General features: G+C 33.4%; 1 protein-coding gene across 2 annotated transcripts in view; it reads left to right on the forward strand.

The window, feature by feature from the left end:
* The window catches only part of AkhR (Adipokinetic hormone receptor), a 365,860-nt gene that overhangs the window by 198,915 nt on the left and 140,042 nt on the right, over positions 1–26,903 (forward strand). For both annotated transcript variants that reach the window (XM_072533002.1, XM_072533003.1), the window contains exons 3-5: positions 3,225–3,373; positions 9,054–9,153; positions 14,708–14,915. In XM_072533002.1, coding sequence (XP_072389103.1) covers positions 3,225–3,373; positions 9,054–9,153; positions 14,708–14,915 — 457 coding nt within the window. The remainder of the gene's footprint in view (positions 1–3,224; positions 3,374–9,053; positions 9,154–14,707; positions 14,916–26,903) is intronic.

Consider the following 26,903-nt stretch of genomic DNA (forward strand, 5'->3'; position numbering starts at 1 on the left):
TTTTAGGTCAAGAAGATCATGCAGTGACGCTATATTTATAATGGGGCAAGTGTAAACGAAATCACTAGAATACAACAAACCGGCATATCTATGTTTCGTTGACATTAAGAAGGTATTTGACCGAGTGAAATTAAAAGACGTTATCCGCTTACTGTACGTTAGAGAGATACTTCTAGAAATAATCAAAACATTCGAAAATATCTTCAAAAACAGCACAATAAAAGTAAAAGTATTAGAAGAACTAACCGATCCTATTGTTTAACCTGATTATGGCTAAAATAACAAAAAAGTGAGAACTGAAAAAGGATACCAAATGGGAGAAAAACAACTTAAAATAATCTTCTATGCAGACGACGCAATACTACTCTCTCAAAGTGAAGATGGTTTACAACGTATGCTGCAGCAATTTAATATAACCGCCAAAAAAATTAACATGTTAATTTCCCCAAAAAGACAAAATTCTTGGTTACAACAGCAAATTTACTAAGATGTAAATTGGAGCTTGAAGGTCAGATAAAAGACCAAGTGAGTTTAAATATCTAGGCATCGCATTATCTAGCTACGGAAAGCTGGAAACTGAACTGGAAGATCAAGTGAATAGAGTAAACAGAGCCGCAGACTGCCTGAATGAAACAACATGGAGAAATAGAAATATCGGGAAAGAAACGAAAGACAGAATTTACAAAACAGTCCATCAGACCAATATTGACATACGCGGCAGAAACAAGACCTGATACAGAGAGGACAAAAAGGATGTAAGAAATAGCAGAAATAAAAACACATAGAAAAATTGATGGTAAGATACTATAGGACAGAGCTAGAAGTACATATGTATGACGTAGATGCAAGGTGGAGTAGAATAGAACAGATGAGTAGAATAGAACGATCATCTAAGCCGAATGACAACAAATAGAGTAGAACGACAACATACTGTAGGCACATTGAAAAACAGACAGGGTCATGTCTATATAGAAAGAAGAAAAGAAGAACTTTTATATAGTTGTTGTTTTTTACATTAAAAGAAGATGATAACTGTATATAGCTAAGATTTCCAATGTCATCTTTTGTGTTTCAGGTATTTTGTGTAGTTTTAATTAAACATGTTTATTTAATTTAATGTTTGATTAAAACTTTTATCTAGTACTATTATAAGAAAAAATATGTTTGCTTTACATAGTATATTTATTTGTTTGGTAATCAAGGAAACGTATCTCACTTGTTTTCGAACCATTTGCTTGTGTGGAACATGCCACAGAATTGTGTTTCGTATAATAGTTAATAAATTTTGTAATTGAAACATGCTAGATAAATAAAAATATTGTAAAACATATTAATCTATAAGTAGGTACATTTCCTGAATTTGTCTTAAGGTTGGTTGTATTAGATTCTTATTTTTCATGGATTTTTTGACGTAGCTGTAAAAAAGAAAAACCAAAGCAGTATTTTTCTTCGTTCTCGAAGATACTCTTTTTATATTTTTGTACACTTTAAATTTTTTATAAGCAGTGTACTAATTTATTCGCCCTAAATGATTTTACACGGCAATATCAAATGCAATACTTGGAAAACCCTTTCCTTCCGCTAAATTATTACATTTTCTTTCATTTCTTGACATAAAGAATATCGCAGGAATTTTCCTGCTGTTAATGTGTATTATATCAAAAGGTTATACAGGAATGTAATTAATTGTAAACTGTTTACTCGAAATTATGAATGAAATGATCTACTATTTAGTGTAAGCTGTTGTCTCCAAGAATTACAATAAGATCTTACAAAACAAAAATATATAAGAATATAATGTAACATAATATATTGACAAAAATATGACAGGCAGACTGTAGTTAATACTGTGACTTTAAGTACTTTATGTTATTTGTTTCAAATATATGTTTATTTTTGAAGACAATCATCAACATATACCTGGTACAGTCTTTAAACCTAATTATGTAAAGTTTCCTTTGCATGAATCTCCAAATTTCAAACAAAGCAATATCCTAACTATTTTTTTCCGAATGATAAAATCTTGTTTAGCTTTAGTTGTTCATTCCCAGAAAATTGTCACAAATCTTATAAGGGAGTGGAAGTTGTCAAATTGGACAGCTCCTTTTAAGGTGACATCTATAGTCTAAAAGAACAACGAACTGTTGTTAGCTTAGCACATATAATTACTAACCTGTATTTCGTAGTCTAAATTCTGGTCGATACACATACCCTAAAATTTGGTGTTATGTACTAAAAATAATTCCTTCCCCTGATGAATATTCTTTGGTATGGTACTGTTATTCATTTTCATTTAATTCAAGAATTATCCCTCGCGCATTTAGACAGATAGATGGACAAGGTCAGGTTTCAAGTTAGCCCTGGCTGTTCTTTTATAATAAGGAATTGGGCAGTTATTACACAGAAGTTTATGAAATAGTAAAATACTATAAGTTACTTTGATTTTATGTGCGATAACTCTTACATTAAAATTATGAAAATAAAAATTTAAACTTGGTATGTCGATTTCTTTTGAACTCTAAGAAAATAACTTTATTTTGGCACAAAAAGTTAAAAAGTAACCACGCAGCAGATAATTCCATATATCGAAAACAAAGACTATTGAAAGTTGGTAGATAGTTTGTTTAAGATATAAGTACGTATTGTGACGAATTTAGGATCAAAAGGTATTTTTCAGACTGTATATATTCTAAAACGCCCTAATTAGGGTAAATAGTATATGATCCCCTTTTTTTGCGTTAATCGCTTTGAAATATTAGAAATAATAATTTACTATACGGCCATTTTAAACAGTGGGTCTAGTTTTTTATTAAACCATTAAAAAAAACGAATTAAAAAAACTCATTTTTTTTTCTCATTTTCATTGCTATATCTTTGCTATGTAGTGCAGCTATGTAATTAAAAAAAATGTGAAAGCAATAAAGTTTTGCAATGATTGAATTTCCCACAAACGAGTATTAATTGCAAATAAATGCAGAAAATTCTAATATAAAAAAAACACTACACAATCAATAATAATTCTGAAAATTATTTACATTAAAAAAGTGCATTCAGGCTCTCAAATAAAATTCGAACCATTACAATTTTTGGAGAGCCTAGACAATTATTTAGTTTATTAGCGTTAAACAATTTCTAGCCTTTACGTTTGTATGTTACGTGATTTTTTCATGAATCATTTTTATTGCGTTTAAACTATTCTGTTCTTATCCTATTTTTTTTTTCAGGTTACTTTTCTCATGATGCCTCTTGAAATTGGATGGGCAGCTACAGTGCAATGGTTAGCAGGAGATGCCATGTGTAGAATTATGATGTTCTTCAGGATATTTGGATTATACCTGTCCAGTTTTATATTGGTGTGCATCAGTATAGATAGGTAAACAAAAGATTTAATTTGACTTGACACAGGTGTATGTTTAGACATTTTAGCAACTTCCAAGAAGAGGCTTTTTTATTTGACATTTTTATTGTACAAGAATTTAAAATAGTTTTAAAATTTAATCATATCAACAATAACAGCTCATGCATGGAAAACTTCCTTGCAAACATGTTAATGGAAAATAGGGAAGCATTTAAAATCAGTGAAAACATGACTGGCCAGACTTTAACTTAAGGCTCCTACCTCAGACCAAATACTAAAGAATGAAAGGACGCTTGTAAATCACTAAAGAACAGGTTAAGTAAATCTAGTAGAATAGCTTTTAAAAAACAGAACAGATAAGAGATACTTTCTATTGAAGGATCTGTTTCAGCATTGTATTAATGAATCGGAAGTCCCAGAAGAATGGAAAATTTCCTAGATGTTGAAATATACAAAAAGGGGACAACAGTTACTGATATTTATGGAACTGCTTTAATAAATACACTAAGTATAATTTACCGCAATATAATAAAAAAATTATTTAAAAATTATTACAACGAAATAAAGGCAGAACAAACTGGATTTAGAGAGAGATGATTTGACCATTTGTTTACTTTTTCTTTAGGTACCATGTCCGTATTTAGACATTGGCCTTCATCCTGTTTACAATGTCCTGAATCCGTTCTCTATCGGCTGCTATCGTAGGAAATAATTCTTCCACTGTGGTACCACACCATTGTCTAATAATATGCAGCTATGAAAGTTTCTTTCGACCAATCCACCTTTTTCCTTTCAATTTTCCTTGTGTTATAAGGCGAACTAAATGGTATTTTGGTCTTCTTATTATATGGCGGAAGTATTCTAATTTTCTTCTCTTTATGATGTTTGTAAGCAAGCGTTCTAAATTCATCATTTTAAGAGTATCTTCATTGGAAGTGAGTGAAACCCATGATATTTTTAGGATGAGTTGGTAGGTGGTAGGGCACTCTTTTGTCCTGAGATTGACAAATCGATCTCGAAGGCGGATGAACCAAGGTCAACGGCATAAGGATACAGAAGGCAACGGGGAACCACTGTATTAAAGACTCGTGAAATATCCCTAGTATAAATCATCATGGCAAAGAATAGCGATTCTTTGGAAGTTACTGATCATGGTCATCGGAAACCAAGATCCGGCAGGAGGGGAGATTCAATAAGTTGCAGGGCTCCTTCTGTCATCAATCCGCAAAACCTCTGCAAAATGCATAATACATCGATCCTTATCGACACATGGAATGTTAGAACGTTATTTAAAGCTGGAAAACTACACAATGCTAGTCAAAAGATGTGTCGGTTACAGATCAGTATTTTAGGACTCAGCGAAGTCAGATGGACAAATGCAGGTCAATGCGTCACCCCAAACGGTACCATATATTTTTCAGGACGAAATGACAATCATCATAATAATAAAGTGGCAATAATGGTCACCAAGGAAATAAGTAAGTCGATTATAAACTTTGTACCAGTGTCAGATAGAGTTCTATTTCTACAACTGTCAACTATTCAGGGAAAACTAAATATAGTTCAAACATTATGCTCCTACAGCGGAGAGTAGCGAAAAAGATACAGAAGAATTTTATAAAACCATTGAACAAACACTGAAAGTTGTTAAGTCTAGAGACATTACAATAATAATGGGAGATTATAATGCGAAAATTGGGAAAGAAGAATGTGGCTAATGGGTTGGAAAATATGGTCTCGGCCAAAGAAACGAAAGAGGCGATCGGCTGTTGCAATTTTGACAGGAAAATAATTTTATAATTAAAAACACATTTTATCAACTACAAAGAAGACGAGTCTACACGTGGAAATCTCCTGGAGACACTAAACACCATATTACACGAAATCAAATAGATTATATAACCATAAACAACAGATATACAAACACAATCGAATCTGTGAAAACATATACAGGAACAGATATAGGGTCAGACCACAATCCAGTGGTGGCACAATTCCGAATAAAACTTAAAAGAGTACAAACACCTAAGCCCAAACAAGTAATAGATATCAATCGTTTAAATGATAAAACAATTAAACACCATGTAGAAACAAGCATTCAGGCAAATCTTGAAAAACTTGAAAAGACAGAGAAGATACCAGAATTAGACAATAGTAAACACTGGGCCATTATTAAAAAGAACGTGCTGGAGCCCGCTGAAAATATTCTGAAGAGAGAAAAACCAAAGAAACAGAAAGAATGGATGAGTGACGAAATTTTGTTATTGATGAATTCTCGAAAACTATCGAAAGGCAAAAATGAAGAACAGTATAAGAAAATTAACACAGAGATCAAAAGAAAAATCCGCGACGCTAAAAAACAATGGTTAAAAGACAAATGTAAGGAGATTGAAAACTTAGGAAGGAGGAAGCCAAATATGATTCGTTCTATCTTCACAAGAAAGTTAAAGAAATGATCAACAATAGAAACAGGAAGCAGACAGTACGTATAGACCAACAAGGGAACATGATAATGGAAACAAAGGAGAAACTAAAACATTGGCAGACATACATAGAAGAACTGTTTGACGATCAAAGGCAGCCTCCTTGTGATAATTTTCCAGAGGAGACAGGTCCAGAAATAAGCAAAGATGAAATAATGCAAGCGGTGAAGTTATCAAAGAATAGCAAAGCTTCAGGACCAGACGAGCTACAAGCGGATATACTAAAGTTGATCGACGAAGATCGAATCCATTTGTTAGTAGACTTATTTAACAAGATTTATGAAAACAGTATAATTCCTGAAGAATGGCTAAGATCAACCTTTGTCCCTCTTCCCAAGAAGGCACATGCTAAGCAGTGCAGTGATCATCGCACGATCAGTCTTATGAGCCATACCTTAAAAATATACCTCAGAATAATTCACAATAAAATTTACAGAAAATTGGAAGAAGATATCGGAGAAACACAGTTTGGATTCCGGGAGGGATATGAAACTCGCGAAGCATTATTTGCCTTTAACATCTTGACACAGAGGATACCAATGCTATTTAATCTCTATTCGGAAGAAATTATGAAGAAAGCATTGGAGGAAGAAGAGATTGGGATAAAAGATATTAACCAACCAATTAATAATATTAGATATGCAGATGATACGGTTTTAATCGCGGAGACAGTAGAAGACCTGCAAGAAATTTTAAACAAGGTAGTCACAGCTAGTGATGAGAAAGGGTTAACAATGAACCTCAAGAAGACGAAATTCATGATTATTTCAAAAAAAAATAAAGATTGAATACAAACCTGTACATTCATAATAACGAAATCGAAAGGGTGCACAAATATAAATATTTGGGAACAAGCGTTAATAGCAACAATGACATCACAGAAGAAATAAAAACTAGAATTGGAAAGGCTCGAGCTGCTTTTGTTAATATACATAGGATACATACCAAGGACATTCTTGGAAGTCATGACATTAATTTAAACCTGAAAATGAGATTGGTTAGATGCTACATTTTCTTGATACTGCTGTACGGAGTAGAGACTTGGACTTTAAACAAGAGCAATACCGATAAACTAGAGGCGATAAACTAGATTGCTCCAGTTAATTAACCAATGAAAGATTGGCCGCACAATTTAAGAGACTGGTTCCAGTGCACATCTAACCAAATATTTAGAGCAACAGCTTCAAAGATACGAATAGCAATGATGATTGCTAAACTCCGTAGCGAAGAGGGCACTTGAAGAAGAAAAATTTGTTATGCATTGGGGTTTTTAATGCCCATGTCTCACAACCATACAATATAACAGACCACACATAACATTTCAGGACCTTTTTGGTGAATATGTATTGAAAGGTTTCTGTTACATAAAACTATTTTCCAGGTCATAAAACCCTTACGTGATATTTCGATCCTGGTTATTATCCCTTCACCAGAGTCACAATTTACATTTAACCAGCTGCCAAGCTAAACCTAACCTTGATTTATATTACTCTTTCCAACCGCCATTCACTTTGTCCTTAAAATGTTAATTTTAAGGCCTTTTCGATAACTTGCTTCACTGACTAGAGTTACTAATGTTTGGAGATCTTGTAAATTTTCTCTAAGAACTGCTGTATCATCAGCGTATCTGATGTTGTTGATTACTTCTTCGCCTAGTCTCATTCCTACTTCTCTATCATCTAAAGCCTCCCTAAAGATCTCTTCGGAGCATAGAATAAAAAGACTGGGTGATAAAATTCAACCCTGTCGTACTCCACGTTTGACGGGTAGTTTCTCAGTACGACTATCTCCAATCTGGATAGAGTCCACTTGATTTTAACATAATGATGTTGTTTACTTGATCGTAACATAGGAATTTTAGCAGCCTTGTATCGTAGTGGTCAAGTCCTACCTGCAGGCAATTGAAAAGTGTATCGTGTTGTGCTTGGTCAAATGCCTTCTCAAACTCGATGAAACAAACATAAACGTTGTTTCGGAACTCACAGATTTCTTGTAAGAGAACCCGCATACAAAATAGTGCCTATCATTTCCAAATCGAAACTGCATAGATTTACATTTGTTTGCACTGTTACAAAAATTATTGTAAAGATTTATTACAAAAAAATTAATTTTCGTTAATAAATATTTAACTTATTGTGTGTGCATGAATTTTTTTAAAAATAAATAAAGTTTAGCTGTGATATAAGACTGTGTCCACTGACTTCACACTAATATATATTATTTTAGTAGTTTCATCATTTTTTAAAACAAAACGTTATTGTGTATTAACTTTATATTGGTTTTCGTATAAATTCAAAAGGTAAATAAGTCATAAGTCAAATAAAAACTTCGAAGTTTATTGATGATCATCGACCTGATTGGCATCTAAAAGTTTTTTCATCAAAAACTTTTTGCTTGTTTTATTTTTCTTTATTTAGCACTCAAAGGAAAAGCATATATATGTTTGTACAAAAATACTAACGTTATTCAGATACTAAATGAATAGAATGTTTTATTTAGGGCAGTTTTAAATTAATAGGGAAAAAATATTAAATTCATGTATTAAAGGATTATTTTGGGATAATGAATAAATACAATCCACAAGGAAACAAAATTCCTGTAGTTGGCTGTATACCATGTATCACAAAAATTATTATTTATTTTTTTTTTATTTTAAAAAAATTTCTTTATAAATGGTATAATAATAAAAACCCTATCAGTCTACATCACAGAACGTTTTCGGAATTATTTCATCATCAGTGCTATTTGGATGTACATGTTTGAAGCCACTAAATAAATGGATAAAAACCTTTTAAATGTTATTATATTACCTTTAAGTTACATTTTTTAAATTAAAAACTATGATGTTTAAGCTACAAAAGGAATTGATTACATGGCAACGAAGACCCCACTAAGAATACTAGTCATTGGACGAAGTGTCTATGAGGACTGTCAATCAGTTGATTAATAAATAAAGAGTTTTTATAAAGAAAAAATTGAAAAAAAAAATTGACTATTCATTTTATGTAAGGTTCGTATAAAAGTCACGGTAGTCCTAAACGATGAATATCGATTACCGAAATTACTGAATGGTTACAAAATTTAACACCATTTCCCAAAGTCAGTTCCGAACGAAAACATTTTAAAATATTGTATTTATGAATGGCTATTTAATATTGAATAATTGTCTCATTTACCAACATTTGTACGTGTACATATGTTTTATATTACAGATTCTACGCAGTGTTAAAACCACTTGATAGGGGTGGAATGCGGGAGAAAATAATGGTCGCTGCGGCTTGGATAGGAGCGTGTATCTGCAGTGCCCCACAGGTTAGTTATTTAAAGTTAATCTGTTTAATTTTGAATATTAAATATATATATATATATATATATACGTTCAAATTATCGGGTAAAGTGGTCTGTAATAAAAATCTTTCTTTTTTCTAAATTACTTAATATTTCGCCATTTATTTAAAAGCTTCCTCAGGAGTAAACTAAAAACAATTTGAACATTACAAAAAATGGACAAATACATTTTAAAACACTCACAGAATTTAAAAGATTTCGCAAATAAAAACTGACATTGAAGTATTTGAAATATTGAATGTCAAGATTAAATTGTCTTAAGCACGTTCGTTACAGCTATACGATAAAAAATTAAAATTATTTCAAATTTAAAAATAAAAATAACAATAAAAGAAAAGTTAGAAGAATAATATTTATTTGATGAATTATTAAGGTTAGTTGTTATTAAGATGAATGTTGGCTATTTTTAATATTTATAAATTTTGTTCAATATGTTACAATATATGTTACTTAACTGTCCAGTGTCCGTTTTATAATTTAAAGTGTTTTTATTTTTGTTAATGTAATACATTTCAAGAAATAATCTACTTTTGCAGTTATCAGTCTGTGTCAAAATGTGAGCTTTGTTATAGTCTAGCGTATGACCAGTGTTTTCATAGTGCTCAACCACTGCGCAAGTATTTTTTCTCAAGCGGCAATCACTTTTATGTTGTGTGATGCGTTGTTTTAGCCATTGTGATGTTTGAGCAATATAGCTATTTTGACATCCTAAACACGGTATTTCATAAACGACATTACTTTTATATAAGGTTGGTACTGGGTCTTTGATTTTTGAAAATAGTTGTTTGCTGTTCATGGTATTATATTTAGCTATACTAATATTAGGAACATTTTTGAATATGGATATGACAGAATGAGTTAGACCATTAATAAAGGGAAGTTTTTTATATTTGATTGATTTGTTATTAGAATCATGGACGGGACCGTCATAGAAATTAGTGCTGTAAATTGTTTTTAGTTTACTCCTAAGGAAGCTTTTAAATAAATGGCGAAATATTGAGTAATTTAGAAAAAAGAAAGATTTTTATTACAGACCAAATTACCCGATAATTTGAATGTATTTATAAATTATTTTTTGTTCGAAATAATCACTTCTCATATATATATATATATATATATATATATATATATATATATATATATATATATATATATATATATATATATATATTAAACTTAGAGCTAAGATTAATATTATTATAAAAATTAATATTAAACTCACCAGTCTTCCGGGTTGAACCGCGTCGATATCCATTTTGCCGAGCTTTCGACATCCTCTCTGATGTCTTCTTCAGTGCTTCCGAGGTCTCAGTCTCCCGAGCCCCCAGACACTACTACACTCACTAGTCACTTCTAGTTCACTCACTAGTTCACTACTACGACTGGGACCAGGGGACGGTTCATTTATACCGTCGATGGTGACGTGGCCTAGGTGGGGGTTAGGGTGGGGATTGGCGCGAGAGTTGGCGCGAACATTTCCGACAGTGGGATTTTGATTCGAAGATGGAGGGGGCGATATTTTGTTTATGAGAGGTCTCCATGTAGAAGGTAACCGTATGGCGTCATCTCTTTTATTAAGGCAATTTGGTCTTTTTTCTATTTCTATGGCTTCTCGGATAATTCTTGGTTTATAAAAGCGGATGGGGGCTATGGTTCTGGAGTTTTCGAAATCAATTTTGTGACCTGTATGAAGATGGTGTTGACCGAGAGCTGAAATTGAATCGGAATTGCGAACAGAAATGGAATGTTCATAAATCCTATTTTGAATTCTACGATTTGTTTGGCCTATATATAGGATCGGAAACAGTCTGCACAAGGAATTTCATAAACTCCGTGCTGTTCGTTTGGAATATTGTCTTTGATTGATCGAACAAGAGATGAAAGTTTTTGTTGGGGGGTAAATATTGTTTTTATTCCTCTTGGTTTAAGAATTTTGTCGATTTTGTCAGTGACACCTTTGATGTAAGGAAGAAAAGCTTTCGTATGATAAGGGTCTGAGTCTTTGGATTGAGATTGAGTGGGAGATTGATGTCTGTGGATGCTCCTATTGATGTGATTTTCGCGGTAGCTATTTTGGATGAGGGCTTGTTTTAAACAAGAAAGCTCAGCGGATCTACTTGCATCATCGGAAAGGCGTATTGATCTGGATACAAGAGTATTAATGACTGAATTAATTTGTGAAGGTGCGTGGTGAGAGTTGGCATGCAAGTAACGATTGGTATGTGTGGGTTTTCGATAGATAGAGTAATGAAAACCTTGGGATTGGTGTTTCTTTATGAAAACATCGAGAAACGGTAGGGATGAATCAGTTTCTACCTCCATCGTGAACTGGATACTAGGATGTATACCATTCAGATGGGTTTGGAAAGACACCAAAGCATCCCTGCCATGGGGCCAAATGACGAATGTATCGTCAACATATCGTAGCCAACATGTGGGTTTGAGCATTGATGTGGATAGTGCTCGGGTCTCGAAGTCTTCCATAAAGATATTGGCAATCACTGGAGATAGAGGGGAGCCCATTGGGGCACCATTTATTTTGTCTGTAGAATTGATTTTGGAAGATGAAATAGGTGTTGGACATACAATGTTTAATGAGAGATAAGTGGTCTTGTTGGATACTGTACTTAGTTTTCAGAATGTTTAGAGTTTCATCTATAGGAATGTTTGTAAAAAGTGAGACAATATCGAAACTTACTAGAATGTCTGACGGTGATATAGGGTATTGTTTAAGAAGTTCGATGAAATGAAAAGAGTTTTTGACGAAGGATGAAGCATTTTCGGCGAAAGGTTGTAGAGTTTTGGCCAAATGCTTGGCCAATGGTTGTATAGGGCAGTTGTATGCACTGACAATGGGACGTAGAGGAATATCGGGTTTGTGAATTTTGGGGAGGCCATATATTCGAGGTGTTCTTGAAGACTTTTCACGAGGAATTAGAGATTTTTTGATGTCAACAGGAAGAGAGGTTTTATTGATAATGGCTTTTGTTGTTTTCTCCAGATAGGTTGTTGGATTATTAGGAATTGGTTTGTAGTCTGGAGTGTTAACGAGATTTGAAAGTTTATTGATGTCAAATCTCGTATTTTCTTTCTTAACCGCATCAACTACTTGGAGTTATTAGCTGGAAGACATAATATACAATTAACTAAACTACAGTCAGGATTTGTACAGTTGTACATTACAATTAAGTGGGTAGGTTTGTAGTACAATATTTAAGTTAAGATTAATTTCACAATATGGTGTTAGTAGTAACTAAAGTAAAACCTGTTTATATATTAATATAAGTGAATTAAACTCATTTAAAATTTGTTTAAAACATTAATATCCTTTAGATAATTAAAGAGGTTTTTCGGATTACAATTATCTCCTAAAACATCCTTGATATTTCCAGGAAATGAATGTTTGTTTTTTTCATTAATAAATTTTATATATATATATATATATATATATATATATATACAGGGTGAGTCATGAGGAACTTTACATACTTCTACCATATGTAGAGTCCCTCAGGGAGCATATCATGTGGCCACTAAAAAATGTCAACTCCTCTTCTTTATTAATTAACAGGGTGATTTGTGTAATTGACCATTTATTTCATTTTACTGTAGTGTTTATACAACTCATTTGATTTTTTTAATTTTTGCATGATACAGTACACTACTGTCAAGCATTCGACTGGTATTAGCTAAACTAAAAAATTCCAGGACTGGCTTTGGAAAAATTAATATTGGAGAAAATATCACAATGGTTGCATATTTTGTTATAATTATTGCACATAATATAAATGGGTGACTTCAGTAACATATTTGTTCTCGCACGTGGACAAATAAACACTATAGTCGACCTGGAAGTAATTCTTGGCACATTAAATCTAATTTGACCTAATATATCAGTGCAGTCAATACAGTTGTGTAACAACTTATATAAAAATGAAACCGAAAATATAATTCTTCTTAACTCTAAACTTACAATAATAAACCTGTTACATAACAAATCGTAATCATAACCATGGACAGGATATACTCCATTAACCTTAAAAGCTTAATATTTTAAAAGTTTCCGTTGTACCTTTTCAATCTGTCGCATATAACATTTATAAATGGGATAAAAAATTAAACTACAATATTCTAGTTTTGTTCGCACCAGCGATAGATACAGCAGTTTAATCGGTCTTATATCGCTAAAATTTCTACAGTTTCTGATGATAAAACCGTACATTTTCATAGCATCGGATACTTTCTGCTCAATATGGTTGTTAAAGGTTAATTTTGAATCAAATATAACTCCTAAATCTTTAATGCTATTATATTTTTCAAGATCTGACCCCTGAATTACATAACTAAAATCAACCTGATTTTCTCTTCTAGAGTAACTTACTACTTTACACTTATTGACATTAAGAAAAAGTTTGTTTCTTACACACCAAGTATCTATATAATTTAGATCGTTCTGTAAATCTATACAGTTAGCAATTGTTTTAATTTCACAGTATATTTTAAGATCATCCGCAAAACACAATTTTCTGTTATTGATATCTAAAAATAAGTCATTGATATATAATAGGAACAACAATGGACCTAGATTTGATCCCTGTGGAACACCGGATGTAGTACAGATTCATTCTGATATGAAACCATTATAGGATACAAATTGGTTCCTACCTATTACAAATACCTAAGAGAAGGTATTTGTGATCAACCTTATCAAACGCTTTAGAAAAATCAGTATATATCACATCTACTTGACCTTGTACATCCAAAACATCTGAAATATATTGAGTTATTACAGTCAAGTTTGATACAGTAGAACGTTTATCTATAAAGCCATGTTGATAAGGTGATATCCATCCCCTAACAGAAGGGTAAATACGGTTATACAGAGTTACTTCGAAAACCTTTGAAAAATTGGATAACAAAGATACCGGTCTGTAATTGGATACATCAGATTTCGATCCGTTTTTAAATACAGGGCATATTTTCGCATTTTTCCATAACTCGGGATAAGTTCCCGTTTTTATTGATAAGTTAAAAATTTTTTGAAGTGGCTTTACAAATACCCAAGAACAATCTTTCACTAAAAATGCTGGAATATTATCCGGTCCAGACGTCATTTTATTTTTAATTCTTTTAAAGGCTACTAAAATTTCGTTTTCTTGAAATTCGTTAAAATTAATAGTGGGTAAGTAGATAAGTAGATAATGGGATGTCATCAAATGGACGAAGAAGTATTGGCAGATAAAGAAAAAGATTGGTCGATAATATAAACAATTTAGGAGGCTAGTATTGAAGAAGAAACAGACTTTAAAGCCCATATACAAGAAGAAGAAGAAGAAGAGGGATGTTTAATAAATATTAAATATATTGTTCATAATAACATTGAAATGTAAAAGCAAAATAAAATGTACTTTTTGCGAATTACCTCGTATAAAGTTGTATTTTTGTGAAATATTTTCAAAGTAAATATTATTTAGTGTAGGATGACACAAAAAGTAAGGCCAAACTTTTTTTGTTTTAGATGCTGATATTTCACGTGGAAGTTCATCCAAATGTGACCTGGTATTATCAATGCGTCACGTACAACGCTTTTCCTTCATTCGCCCACGAGTTGGCCTACGTCATCTTGGGTATGATGATGATGTATTTGTTGCCTTTGGTGGTTATCATTTATTCCTACGCATCCATTCTTTTAGAGATTTTCCGCAGGACTAGAAATCCAATTGGAGGTATGTGAATATTTAAATATAAACGGGAAAAAACTGTATTTTATATGTTTAAAATTTGTTCCCGTTTTAAAATAATCTAGAATTACATTACAAAATAAAGTATTGTTATAGTTGTTATACTTTAGGTTAACTAATTTAGAATAGAATAGAAATATCCTTTATTATCACTGAAAATTGTATAATTTTCAGTGATAATAAAGGTTTTTTAAAAATAACAATAACAATTTTAAAATTACTAAAATTACATAAATCGTCAATATCACCAAATATATATACTAAAATATACAATCCATTGCAAAATTTAACTAGGTGTTTACGAAATAAGCAAACAGCAAAAATTTATAAAGAGGAAAGAGTTAAAATCCCGTGATTTTTGAAGTAGCTTCTGCAATGTGTTATTCTACTGGGGCCAAAAAGATACCGTATTGCTCTTATTTATAATTTAAAAATAACACGAGATTGGTCAGCCATATCGAAGATGAGACTCGAACAAAAAAAAATATATTTTGGAAAATGCTAAATTGTTTAAGTTAAGTTTCTTACTTAATAAATTAATCTGAAGGGACCATTTAAGATTGCTGTCTATAAAAATACCAAGAAATTTTACAGAATCAGCAATACTGATCTTGCTGTTATTAAGAAGCAAGGGTTGAAGAGCTCCTTTATAGGATTATGCTACTGTCTTATCCACGTTAAAAGAGAGTAAATTAGAGTCGGACCAGGTTTTTATTTTGATCAATGTTGTTTTTTACGCTTTTTTTTTCACTTAACCGCTGTTACCGTTCACACTACGTTTTATCCTTTTTTGAATTAGTATGCAGTTTAACATTGTTCTAAAAAATAATTACGTGTTTAATATTTTTATTTATGCTCGGTGATTCATCTTTAATAACTGTATATAAACCTAAAAACAGAGGGTTTAGTTTTGTAGTCGACTCGTTCTTAACCAATACCTTATATCCTGGTTTATATAGTATTTTTTCTCCTGATGTCACCCAATATGAAGCTTTTTCGAATTTATACTAATTTTTTAAACTGTTTGTCCCTTTTCTCGTATTGTGTAAATGTATGAGTTAATGTTTATGACATTCACCATATTGTTGGATAGCCTAATTTTGCCGAAATGCCCCTTAATATGCTCTAGGAACGAAAGTGCTTGGGGAAGATTTAATACAAACTGTGCTCGATATCTGCCTTTTATTTGATTAAAGTTTATATATTATTGATCCTGATTTGGCATCATATTTTCTCTTCCTAAGTTGTTTTGATCTTGTCATCGTCTTTTTGGCTGCTTTCCTGACTTTTTGTAGTCTTTATTTCAGCTCTAAAGGATAACTTTCAAAGTTATACTTTATTTCAGCTCTAAAGGATAACTTTCAAAGTTATATAGTGATTTTATCTCGTTCTGTATATTTATCAACAGTCTAGAGATTTTTCCGAATACGGGAATATAAAATAATAAAAATAAAATAAAAATAAAAATAAAAACGTTTATTGCCATTCTAAGATATTTACATGTCAAAAACTTAAGATATTTTTGCCTTCTTTCTTCTTCGGCGTCCCGCTCGTGCACCGCCAGCGCTTGAAGATTTCTCCTTTCGGATTCTGGGTTTTCCTGGGTGGTGTCCTCGTCTGCTTCTGTAGGTACTTGAATCGGCAAACGTACCTACTTCCCTGCACGCCTGGTTAGACCCTGATCAGGTGGTCGATCAGTCTGTGGGTGGATCTATGTATCCTCTGGATCCTGTTCTTCTCGAGGATATCCCTGGTCTTTCTTAGTCTTCGTGTGGCCTGGTTGAAGAACCACCTGGTTCTGTTCTCGGCCACTTCCCTTAGTGGCGTGTATCCTAACCTGTTCTTGATCGTCGCGTTTGTAACTCTATCCTCCCATGCTGCTCCGTCGATGATTCGGTAGCATGAGTTCTCAGTTGCTTCCAACTTTTTCCAGTGTGATTCCGCAATGGAGCTCCACACTGGTATAGCATACAGAATGACCGACCTAACATATGCTTGGTAGAGTTGAATTTTCTTTGCCTTCGAGAGTGGACTGGACCTAAAAATGAAAGGAAGTATTAGTTTTTGAGCTGCATTAGCTTTTACCTTAGTTTTTTGTGTATGCACCCGGAAGTTGAGTTTTCTGTCGAGGTGGACTCCTAGGTATTTGACCGTCTCTGTTTCCTAAATTCTGTTGTCTCCTACTGTGATCTGGTTCCGTAGTGGTCGTCTATCCTGGCCGAAAATGATGAACTGCGTTTTTTCGGCGTTAATCTTGATTTTCCATTTTTCGGTGTAGTCCGTGATTTTTTCCAGGTGGTTCTCCATGTCATCTATGATTCTTCCTTCGTCTTTTCCGGATGCATACACTGCTGTGTCGTCTGCATACAGGGCTGTAGAAGTCCTTGGATCTGTAGGGAGGTCTGAAACAAAAATGTTATATAAAATGGGTGATAAGATAATGCCCTGAGGCATTCCTTCCTGGATTTCTTGAATAGTCGATATCTTTTGGTCAGCTGAAACTTATGTTCTATTAGATAGATACATGTCGCAGATGTTGATGAGGTAGTGTGGAAGTCTAGCCTTGTCCATCTTGTAGATTAGTGCCTTCTTCCAAACCGTGTCGTATGCTTTCTCTATGTCCAGTATGGCTAATCCTGTCTTCTGTTTCCTGTTGAATTTGATCTTCGTGTCGCTGATGATCCTTGCTAATTGGAGTTCGCAGTTTCTTCCTTTTCTGAAACCAAACTGGTCTTCTTGGATGACTCCTCTTCTTTCTGTATGCTTCACCAGTCTCTTGTAGATGATTTTTTCTAAGATTTTTCCCATCGTTTCCAGGAGTGATATGGGCCTGTAGCTTTCCGGTCTTCTTCCATCTTTCCTTGGTTTCAGAGGAGGTATAATCTTGGCGTGTTTCCAGTTGTTTGGAAAATGTCCTTTTTCCAGGCAGTATTTAAAGATATAGTACAGCTGTACTATGATCTTCTTCGGAAGTTCCTTGAGGGTGATGTTGTGGATTCCTTCTTGTCCTGGTGCTCTGCTTCCTTTCAGTTTCCTGATAATTTTTGCAACTTCACTTGGGCTGGTATGGTCTTCCTCGTCTATTTGGAACTCGTTCCTTCTTCTGATCCTGTTGTATTCTTGTTCGACTTGCCTCCTTGTTCTTGCATCCGACATATCCTGGTTTTGTCTGTGTGTGGCTGCCATCTTCCTTGATATTGCATCTACTTTTACTTGGGTGTCGTAGTGTGTTCCCTCGTTGTCCATGATTTGTGGCATCTTTTGTTTTCCTCTTCTTCTTGCCTTTAGCATTTTCCAGACGTTTCCATGGTTTTCTTTAGCTCTTCTGATGTTGTTGTGCCACTGGTTTTCAGTAAGACTTCTCAGTCTTACTCTTATTTCTTCGGATAGGATGTCTCCGTAGTCCTTGAATTCCTGTCTTCTGGTTCTTTGGAATGCTCGTCTGGCCTTGTTTCTATCCTTGATGATGTCCTGCAGTTCTGTTGGGATGATCAGTCCTCTGTTGTTCGTCATTGATTTTGGGATGTTGGCTTCCATGGCTCGTTGGATTCTTCTTGTGATTTCTTCGATCTTTTCCTCTACTTCTTCTGTTGATTGGAATTCTCTCTTCATTTCCATTTGGTTTAGCTGTCTTCTGTAGTTAGGCCAGTTAGCATCTTTCCATCTCCATCTTTCTACTGGTTCTATCCTTGGCAAGTCGACTCTCGATGTCATCCTTCCTATTACTGGCTTGTGGTCCGAACTGCATTCGAAGTAGGTTCTGACGTCTTCCATTATTACATCCTTGGTGATGAAAAGGTCCAGTGTTAAGTTGTTGTGTCCTCTTATTGGATTGATCCTTGTTGGTTCGTCTGGAGCGAATAACATCCTATCTCTGTCCTCACAGTATCTTAGTAGAGTTGTTCCTGGTGCTGTGTCCGTCATACATCCCCATGCTGTGTGTTTGGCGTTGAAATCTCCAATACGGGAATATTCCAGTAACCGGTATTATAACAAGCGGGTTCGACTGAAATCTGTTATATCTGTTATTAACAAAACCTTTCTCATTATGGCTGTTTTATATTCCAATTAAAACGCACAATGTGCTAAATAAGGCGTAAATATTACCAGTTATCAAAAATTAAAAACATTTCTAAAACACTTTTACTGGGAAAAGAAAAAAAAATGTGTCTAAAATTTTTCCCAGTAAAAGAATGTGCGACGAAAAAAATGTTTTTTATTGGTAATCTTTAGAAATAATTACATATTTAAATGCAATATTAAAAACTTTGACTGTGTGTATTAGTTTTTAGTGCCTTTATATCAAAAAGAATATTTCACGAGGTCAATATTTGTTTAGAGTGTACGAAATATCAAATTTCCTGAAATTTAATTAAAAAATAATGTTGGGAATTTATTAATTAAAAATTTCATCGGAAAATTAATTTAATTTATGTTGTATAAATATAAATATAAAACCATAGCAGATTAATTTATTTATTTAATCTATTTTAAAATTCAAACAGCATATTTTTGCAAATTGCGAATTATTGTAACATATTAACCTGAAATATTTGTAATCAGCTGTATATTTTCTACCCTAATAATTGTATATTATCGAAGCATTAAGCCTTTGTGTACTGGTGGACTAAGCGTTAAGACACATTTTAAACAATTTTTAGGCTGTAGCTTGGTGTTCCTTGCGCTTAGACACAGTCAATACGTGGATTGTCGAGATCCCCTCCAACGACTCGCACATCAAATTTTGTTTCGCTGACCGTTGGTAATACATATTTTTATCGTGGTATGTTTACAGTGGCTTAGAACTTGGTTGATGGAGCTGTAATATTTATGAGTTTTTCACGATTTTTAATAAAATGGCCGGTAAATTTTTCTAAATATATATTGTGTAGGTAACCTTCATTTGTTTGTATTTGTGTGGTAATGTTCATTGATGAATTTAGTACATTTTACACCTTGTAATTATGGTGGTGGCAGTGCTGGGACACAAGGCAAATGCATGCTTTTCTGTTCCAGGCAAAAATAAACATTCCTATGCCGATTTGGAACGTATGTCTCAAGGGTAAATCTTTACTCTTACTGAAGACATTCCATCTGATGTAGACTCAAATATTGATGACAGCTCCGATGACGATAAGGAAACAGATTTAACAACAAATACGAATCAAAGTATTTTTGATATAGTCTTTGCCGATTATCTTTGAAGACGCTGTTTCAGTGAAAAACCAACGTGAGGACGTCTTAGAGACAAATTTAATTGAAGCAGATAAGAGTGGCCATGATTATACTCCGTTGGAAGGAAATATTTTCTTTCAAATACAATTTGGACTAGAGTTTCCCAAAATTACATTCCCTATAAAAAAAAATTAATGAACCAGTCGGCCCCAATATACCAGACAATATTGATTCTCCTAGGGATGTATTTTTTCAACTCTTTACAAAGGACCTTATTGATAATATTGTCTTTTAAACCAATCTATATGCGGTCCAAAATAGCGACGGTGACGAGAATAGATTTACACAAACCAATGCAGAACAAATGCGGATATTCTTAGCAATGAATTTCTTAATGGAAATAAAGGGACTTTCTAGTCTGAGAGACTACTGGTCTTCCAGAGCGGTTTCTCGAGATGTGTTTATTAGTTCTTGTATATCAAGAGATCTTTTTGTGTTTGCTCAAAAACTTCCATATAAACGACAATTTTCTTCAACCTAAAAGACATGAGGCCAACTATGACAAACTATATAAACTTAGGCCTTTACTGAATTATATACCAGAATCGTTTTTTGCTTGTAGTATAATAATCCATCAGAAAATCAAGCAATTGACAAGTTAATGATAAAATTTAAACGACGTAGTTCCTTACGTCAATATTTACAAATGAAGCCCGTAAAAAGAGGCTACAAGGTCTGGATCAGGGCCGACAAATCCGGATTTGTATGCCAGTTCGATGTTTATACAGGAAAAGTTTCTGATAAGACAGAAAAAAAATTAGGAGCTAGAGTCGTAAAAGATTTTACTCGTAAATTAGTAGGAAAGTGCCATAAAGTTTATTTCGACAATTTCCTCAATTCTGTGGAACTAATAAAAAACTTACGCGAAGACATAATTTACGCGTGTGGAACAGCAAGAAAAGGAAGACAGAACACACCAACGGATATAATAGAGGACAATCAATTAGCGACAGGGGAGTCGGATTGGCGGGTTGGCAAAGATGGTACAGTTTTTATGAAATGGAAAGACTGAAAGGATGTTTTGTTTATAAAAAATTATCATAATCCCGAACATGTTGAAACAGTGTCTAGGAAGAGAAAAGATGGTACTATGGAGGACATTGTTTGTTTAATACTAGTCGAGGACTATAATACTAACATGGGTTTTGTGGTCAAAATGGATATGCTAAAGACAATTTATGAATTTGACAGAAAATCGAAGAAATGGTGGCACCGTATCTTTTCGTATTTTTTGGACGTGTCGCTAGTAAACGCCTTTATTATTTTTAAATGTAGATCCGATGGACAATCGCTTACGTTAAAGATGTTTAGATTAGTAGTCATAAACGGGTTTATTGGCGCCCAAACTGACGTACCAAGAAGAGGACGCAAAAGAGCTGATGACAATGAAATAAACCACTTCAAGCGCACGGTACCCTTAGAAGTCCGATTTGATAAATGTGCACACATGTCAATAACTTAGTTTTTTGAATTTTCCACAGAAATTTTGGGGTTATGTGAAAAAAGTGTAAATAGAAAAGTTGTAGATCTTTTTGTTACTTACAACTTTGCTATTTAACTTTTTTCCATAGCACTTATAGTTTCGCTGAAAATCGCGATAAACCTATTTTTACCCTTAAAAACTCACCCCCTCCCACTTCCCGACCTCGGATGGAGTGGAATTTATTTTTTCTTCCATTTTTAGCATATTCTCTTTCTCTTCCAATATTTTTTTTTACTTTTCACCTTTTTTAAAGGCATCGACACTGGTCTACTAACGCTCATTTTGCACATTCGTGGTTGTGGCATTGCACCGGCGATATATAGAAATGCGATAATCGTAATATTATTTGCATTTACTGATTACTGGTATAATATTTGGAGATTTAATTGATACGCTAAACTCATAATTGCTTGTTATCATTTCGCTTAAATCTATTTTGTTAAAAACAACAAATGCATCGATACTAATCTATTTCAAATTTGAAATAGATCAAATAAATTAATAATTCTGCTATGGGTATATATTTGCATTTGTACAAGAATAGTTACAAATTTCATTTAGTGTTATTGAGAATACAATGGGTAATTGGAATATTTCACACATTAACGATCGTTTGAATTTACTAGAATATATGGTTTTTTAAACAGTAAATAAATATCATCCTACTCAAATATTGATTCTAATACAATAAATATAAATACTAGTGCAAAGTAAAATCTTCCGAATTTGAGCTTAAATAATTATATGTATTTCGCTTGATAACTGCTGTTTTGAAAATACTTTCAGTTTTGCTATTGGATAATCGGTAACATTAAGATAGTGTTTAGCACACAGCACATTTTAAGAATAGAACAAAACAACTACAATGAAAAGCGTTTGAAGTATATTGTTAAGTAGTTGTCCGTAATTCGAGAAAACCACATATAGACTGCACGCTGGGGTTGTTTGGACACCATCGCCGTCAATGCAAGAGAGCTACCTGCTTAAAAAACACCCTTCTTAACCGTGAATTGCCGGCCGGTCGGCCTTGATTGCCGGTCGTCACGGTATTGACCCGATCTCTCATTCACGCACAATTTTCACACATTCTCGTACTTTCTCACTACGACTTAATCCTTCTTTCCCTCCCTTTCTCTCTGTTTATGTTCAATCACGCCCCTTCTCATTATTTTTTCCTGGGCACCCTACCTTCGTTCGGGTTACCTTTTTTCTTGTTTTTTTCCCTTCAATGTTCTCTTTAAGTATCTCAGAACTGCTCTCCACCGATCTGACGACCTAAGCATCTCCATCAGTTCCTTGACTAATTGCACCCTACTTCCTAGCTATCTCTCAAGCAGGTTCCTCCCGTCTATCTCGTCTATCCATCTATCGTATACCAATAGAGTGTGAGAGACAATGTCCGATATTTGTCATTTTTAAATTAAATCTGTAAAGATATGCCCTAAAGCAAACATATCCTGTAAGCATCTGCATCGGCAAGTAATTTAAACGCCGATGCCGCAATCCATCCACCTTTCCAAATTGGAAATCAGCTACGACAGAAAGTTTTCATTGTTTTATAGTTAGATAAAATAACTTTTTAGTAGTAACAGTAAAGTCCATAACTTAATTAAAAAATTGTTAATTTTCTTTGTATTTTATTCCAGAGTTAAACTAACCTATATAATACAAAACAAGTTGCACTCAGTCCAACATTATTTCTAGTGGCAGTAAATGATAAATAATCAAAAATATTTAAGCACCCTTACAAGCCCGTTTATACGCTGACGACCTAGTGGTACCTATTAAAGGCAAAAGTATCTCCTTAATGTCCTCAATTCTTCAAAACTTTTTAGATACTCTCGAAAATTGGTCCCACCTTTCAGGTTTTTAATTTTCAAAAGAAAAATCAAGAGAAGTTGTATTCTCTTTAAGCTTCTTGCCACAACCCACAACCCTGAGAATCTACGATAAACAGCAAGAAATTGGAGATCATCACAAGTTCTTGGGTTTAATCTTTGATTCAAAGCTTACATGGAAAGATCACATCTCACAGCTCATTCTTTCCTGTAATAAAAGATTAAATAAGTTAGGATCTATTTGTAACAAAAACTGAGTCTCAAACCAATCCACTTTTTCAGTATAAATCTTAAATACGTTCTAAGCTAGATTATGGAGCAATTGCCTATTCCACTGCTAATCAATAAATCTCTTCTTTAATCAATAAATGTCATTTATAATAAAAGTCTTAGATTAAAAACAGGTGCTTTTCCAACTTTCTCGGTACCCAGCATGTATGCTCTTTTAGGAGAACCACCGCTACATCACCGCTGGATGTTTCTCGCCCTATCAGATGCAGCCTTAGTCGCTCGTAATATTTCAAAACCAATATATAAAAATACTTTCACAAATAAATATGTAAACAAATTCCAAGATATTCGCTATACTAAAAAACCATATTACATAAGAATCCATACTTCAAAATCTAAACACTAAATCTCCGGATGTTTTCTCCTTGGATATTAAATACCCTGAGCCTTGGCTGATCGATTTACCAATGTATGATACATCTCTGGCCTATTTCGATAAATCCAATACAACCAATTCCCTTATTTGGCTAAAGTTCGAAGCCCTCTTAGAAAAGTACCCCGACTACTATAAAATAAATACAGAAGCATCCAAGTCCGAAGACGGAGTGGTGGCATCAATCGTTAAAACATCCGTTTTTTGTATGTAGCACATATTCAGCTGAGCTCTACGCTATATACCGTGCTGTAAAGCTTTTAAATGAGCTTACCTTCACAAAAGCCCTGATCATAACAGATTTACTTAGCTCTTTTAACTCATTAAAACATACTTTTCCGAAATATTCTTTTAAAAAGGTACTAAAATACCAGTAATTCCAAGCTCATCAACATGAAAAAAGAGTTTAATTTTTGTGGGTACCCTCACACGTCGGAATAACGGGAAACGAAGAAGCCGACAGGCAATTTTAGGCGATTATTCCAGTGACTTAAAAGCTTATTTTAAAAATAAAATGTGTTTTTGGCAAAATGAGTGGTCTCAAACTAACCTATGATAATATAATTAAATATCTAAGATCTTTAAACATTTATAAATAGACAGCAAGTATCACGGTGCTAATTAGTTCCCGATTAAAACCAATATTTGAGTGGTATAAAGAATAGTAAAATAATTAAAATTAGTTGTGTTATTACAGTTTAAAAGACAGTGTAATATTGTGAAAAAGAAAAACTGAAAACTAGATGGTCTCATGCCAGAGTGAACTATGTGCATTTTATTTGTTTTAACTTTTTTATTTCCATTATGAGTCAAACTTTTGTTCTAAACTTATGCCAAAACGAACTGTGTGAATAACAGAAATCATCAGCTGGAAATCAGTAAATTCTATTTAGCAAAAGGGTGGTAGTGCTGGTAGTCATATGCCACAGTGAACTATCATCCAGTCCAAGATGGCTTCCCGTGCACATAGTTCACATCGTCATGACATTGTTGATAGAAATTCTAGTGAAGATGAACACGCTGATTTCAGTAATGGGTCTTCAGATGATTACCATCCAAGTTCTAATTCGGATATTACAGAATCAGGTAAGATAATAATATTTATTGCCATAAAACTTCATTATCAAAGTTTGGTTATGTTTTGGAACGTTTCTTTTGCCAAAGTGAACCATGTGCAAATTTATTTTTTGCAGTGTCCACTGGGAGTGCTAGTGAAATATGAGCAGTTATACCAACCTAAGAACATAGTATTTACCTATCTATATAAGAATGAAGCAATATATTCCATTAATTTATATTGGGATTGTAAAAAAAAATTAAAATCACATAGTTCACTTTGGCAAAAGACAACGTAAATTGTCTGTCTTATGCATAGTGAATGTGTGTTTCAAAGTATTTTTATGTTATAACATAAAAAAGTAATGTAAAATATTTACTTATATAAAATATTAATAATTTTGTGTTTTTACAGATGAAAAAATTTTGTGTTTTTACAGATGCCCCCCAGAGGGCAGGAAGAACCTCAAGACAAGAAGAGAAAATCTGATCCTAAGAAGTGGAAAAAAAATATTCGCAAGCAAAAAAGGGCAGCTGGTAAAGAATATATCAATACTTCAGGTACTGTCATACACTCTAAATCTTTTAATGACTATTCCTGCAATTGCAAAATAAACTGCCAAAATAAGCTTACAGCACAGCAAAAAGAAAGTTTTTTTAATTTGTTTTATAACGAGTCACAGTCTTGGGAAACTCAAACAAGCATAATAAGTGGTGCTGTAAAATGTAGAACGATAATAAGACGTCGTAAGAACACTGATATTTCAAAAAAAACAGGCAATCGTGAATTTTATATCCCTTCTGAAAACGGAGATATTAAAGTATGCAAAAAAATGTTTATGGGAATATTACAAATCAATAGTAGTAGAGTACATTGTGCTTTGCTTAAGAAAAAAAGTGGAAATTTAAGTGATCTTAGAGGGAAAAAAGTGCCTCATAACAAATCTTCACCGTCCACAATGGAGTCAATAAAAAATCATATACAAAGTTTCCCTACCATAGTAAGTCATTACTGTAGAACTCAATCCAAAAAAAAATACTTGGATTGTAATTTAAATTTGTCATTAATGTACAGACTCTATGTTGATAGTTTAAGAGAGAGAAATGTTGACAAAGTTCCAAGCCAATCGCTTTATGAAAAAGTGTTTAGACGTGATTTTAATCTTAGTTTTAAATCTCCACGAAAAGATACCTGTCAAACATGTGACAGGTTGAACATTGAAATAAAGGCAGCTGAGGAAAACAAAGATGAAGCAATGTTAAAGACTAAGAAACTAAACCAGGAACTACACCACAGAAAAGTACAGTTAGCTCGCTCAGAAATAAATGAAGACGTTAAGATTAGTAAAGAAGGGAAAGCTACAGTAATTAGCTTTGATCTTCAGAAAGTAATGCTTCTTCCTAAACTAACCACAGGAGTTGTTTACTATAAGAGGCAGCTTTCATGCTACAATCTTGGTATACATAATTTTGAAAATAATGTCGGGACAATGCATGTTTGGGATGAGAGCACTGCCTCACGAGGTTCCCAGGAAATAGGATCATGTATTTTAAAATTCATAAATACCCATGATCATAAGGACATATTGATTGCATGGTCTGACTCATGTGGCGGCCAAAACCGCAACATTAATATTGCCGCGTTATGGATGTACATAGTGCAGTCCCCTACTTTAAACATAAAGGAAGTAGTTCAT

The sequence above is a fragment of the Diabrotica undecimpunctata genome, chromosome 5 (genome assembly GCF_040954645.1).
Source record: "Diabrotica undecimpunctata isolate CICGRU chromosome 5, icDiaUnde3, whole genome shotgun sequence".
NCBI lineage: Eukaryota > Metazoa > Arthropoda > Insecta > Coleoptera > Chrysomelidae > Diabrotica > Diabrotica undecimpunctata.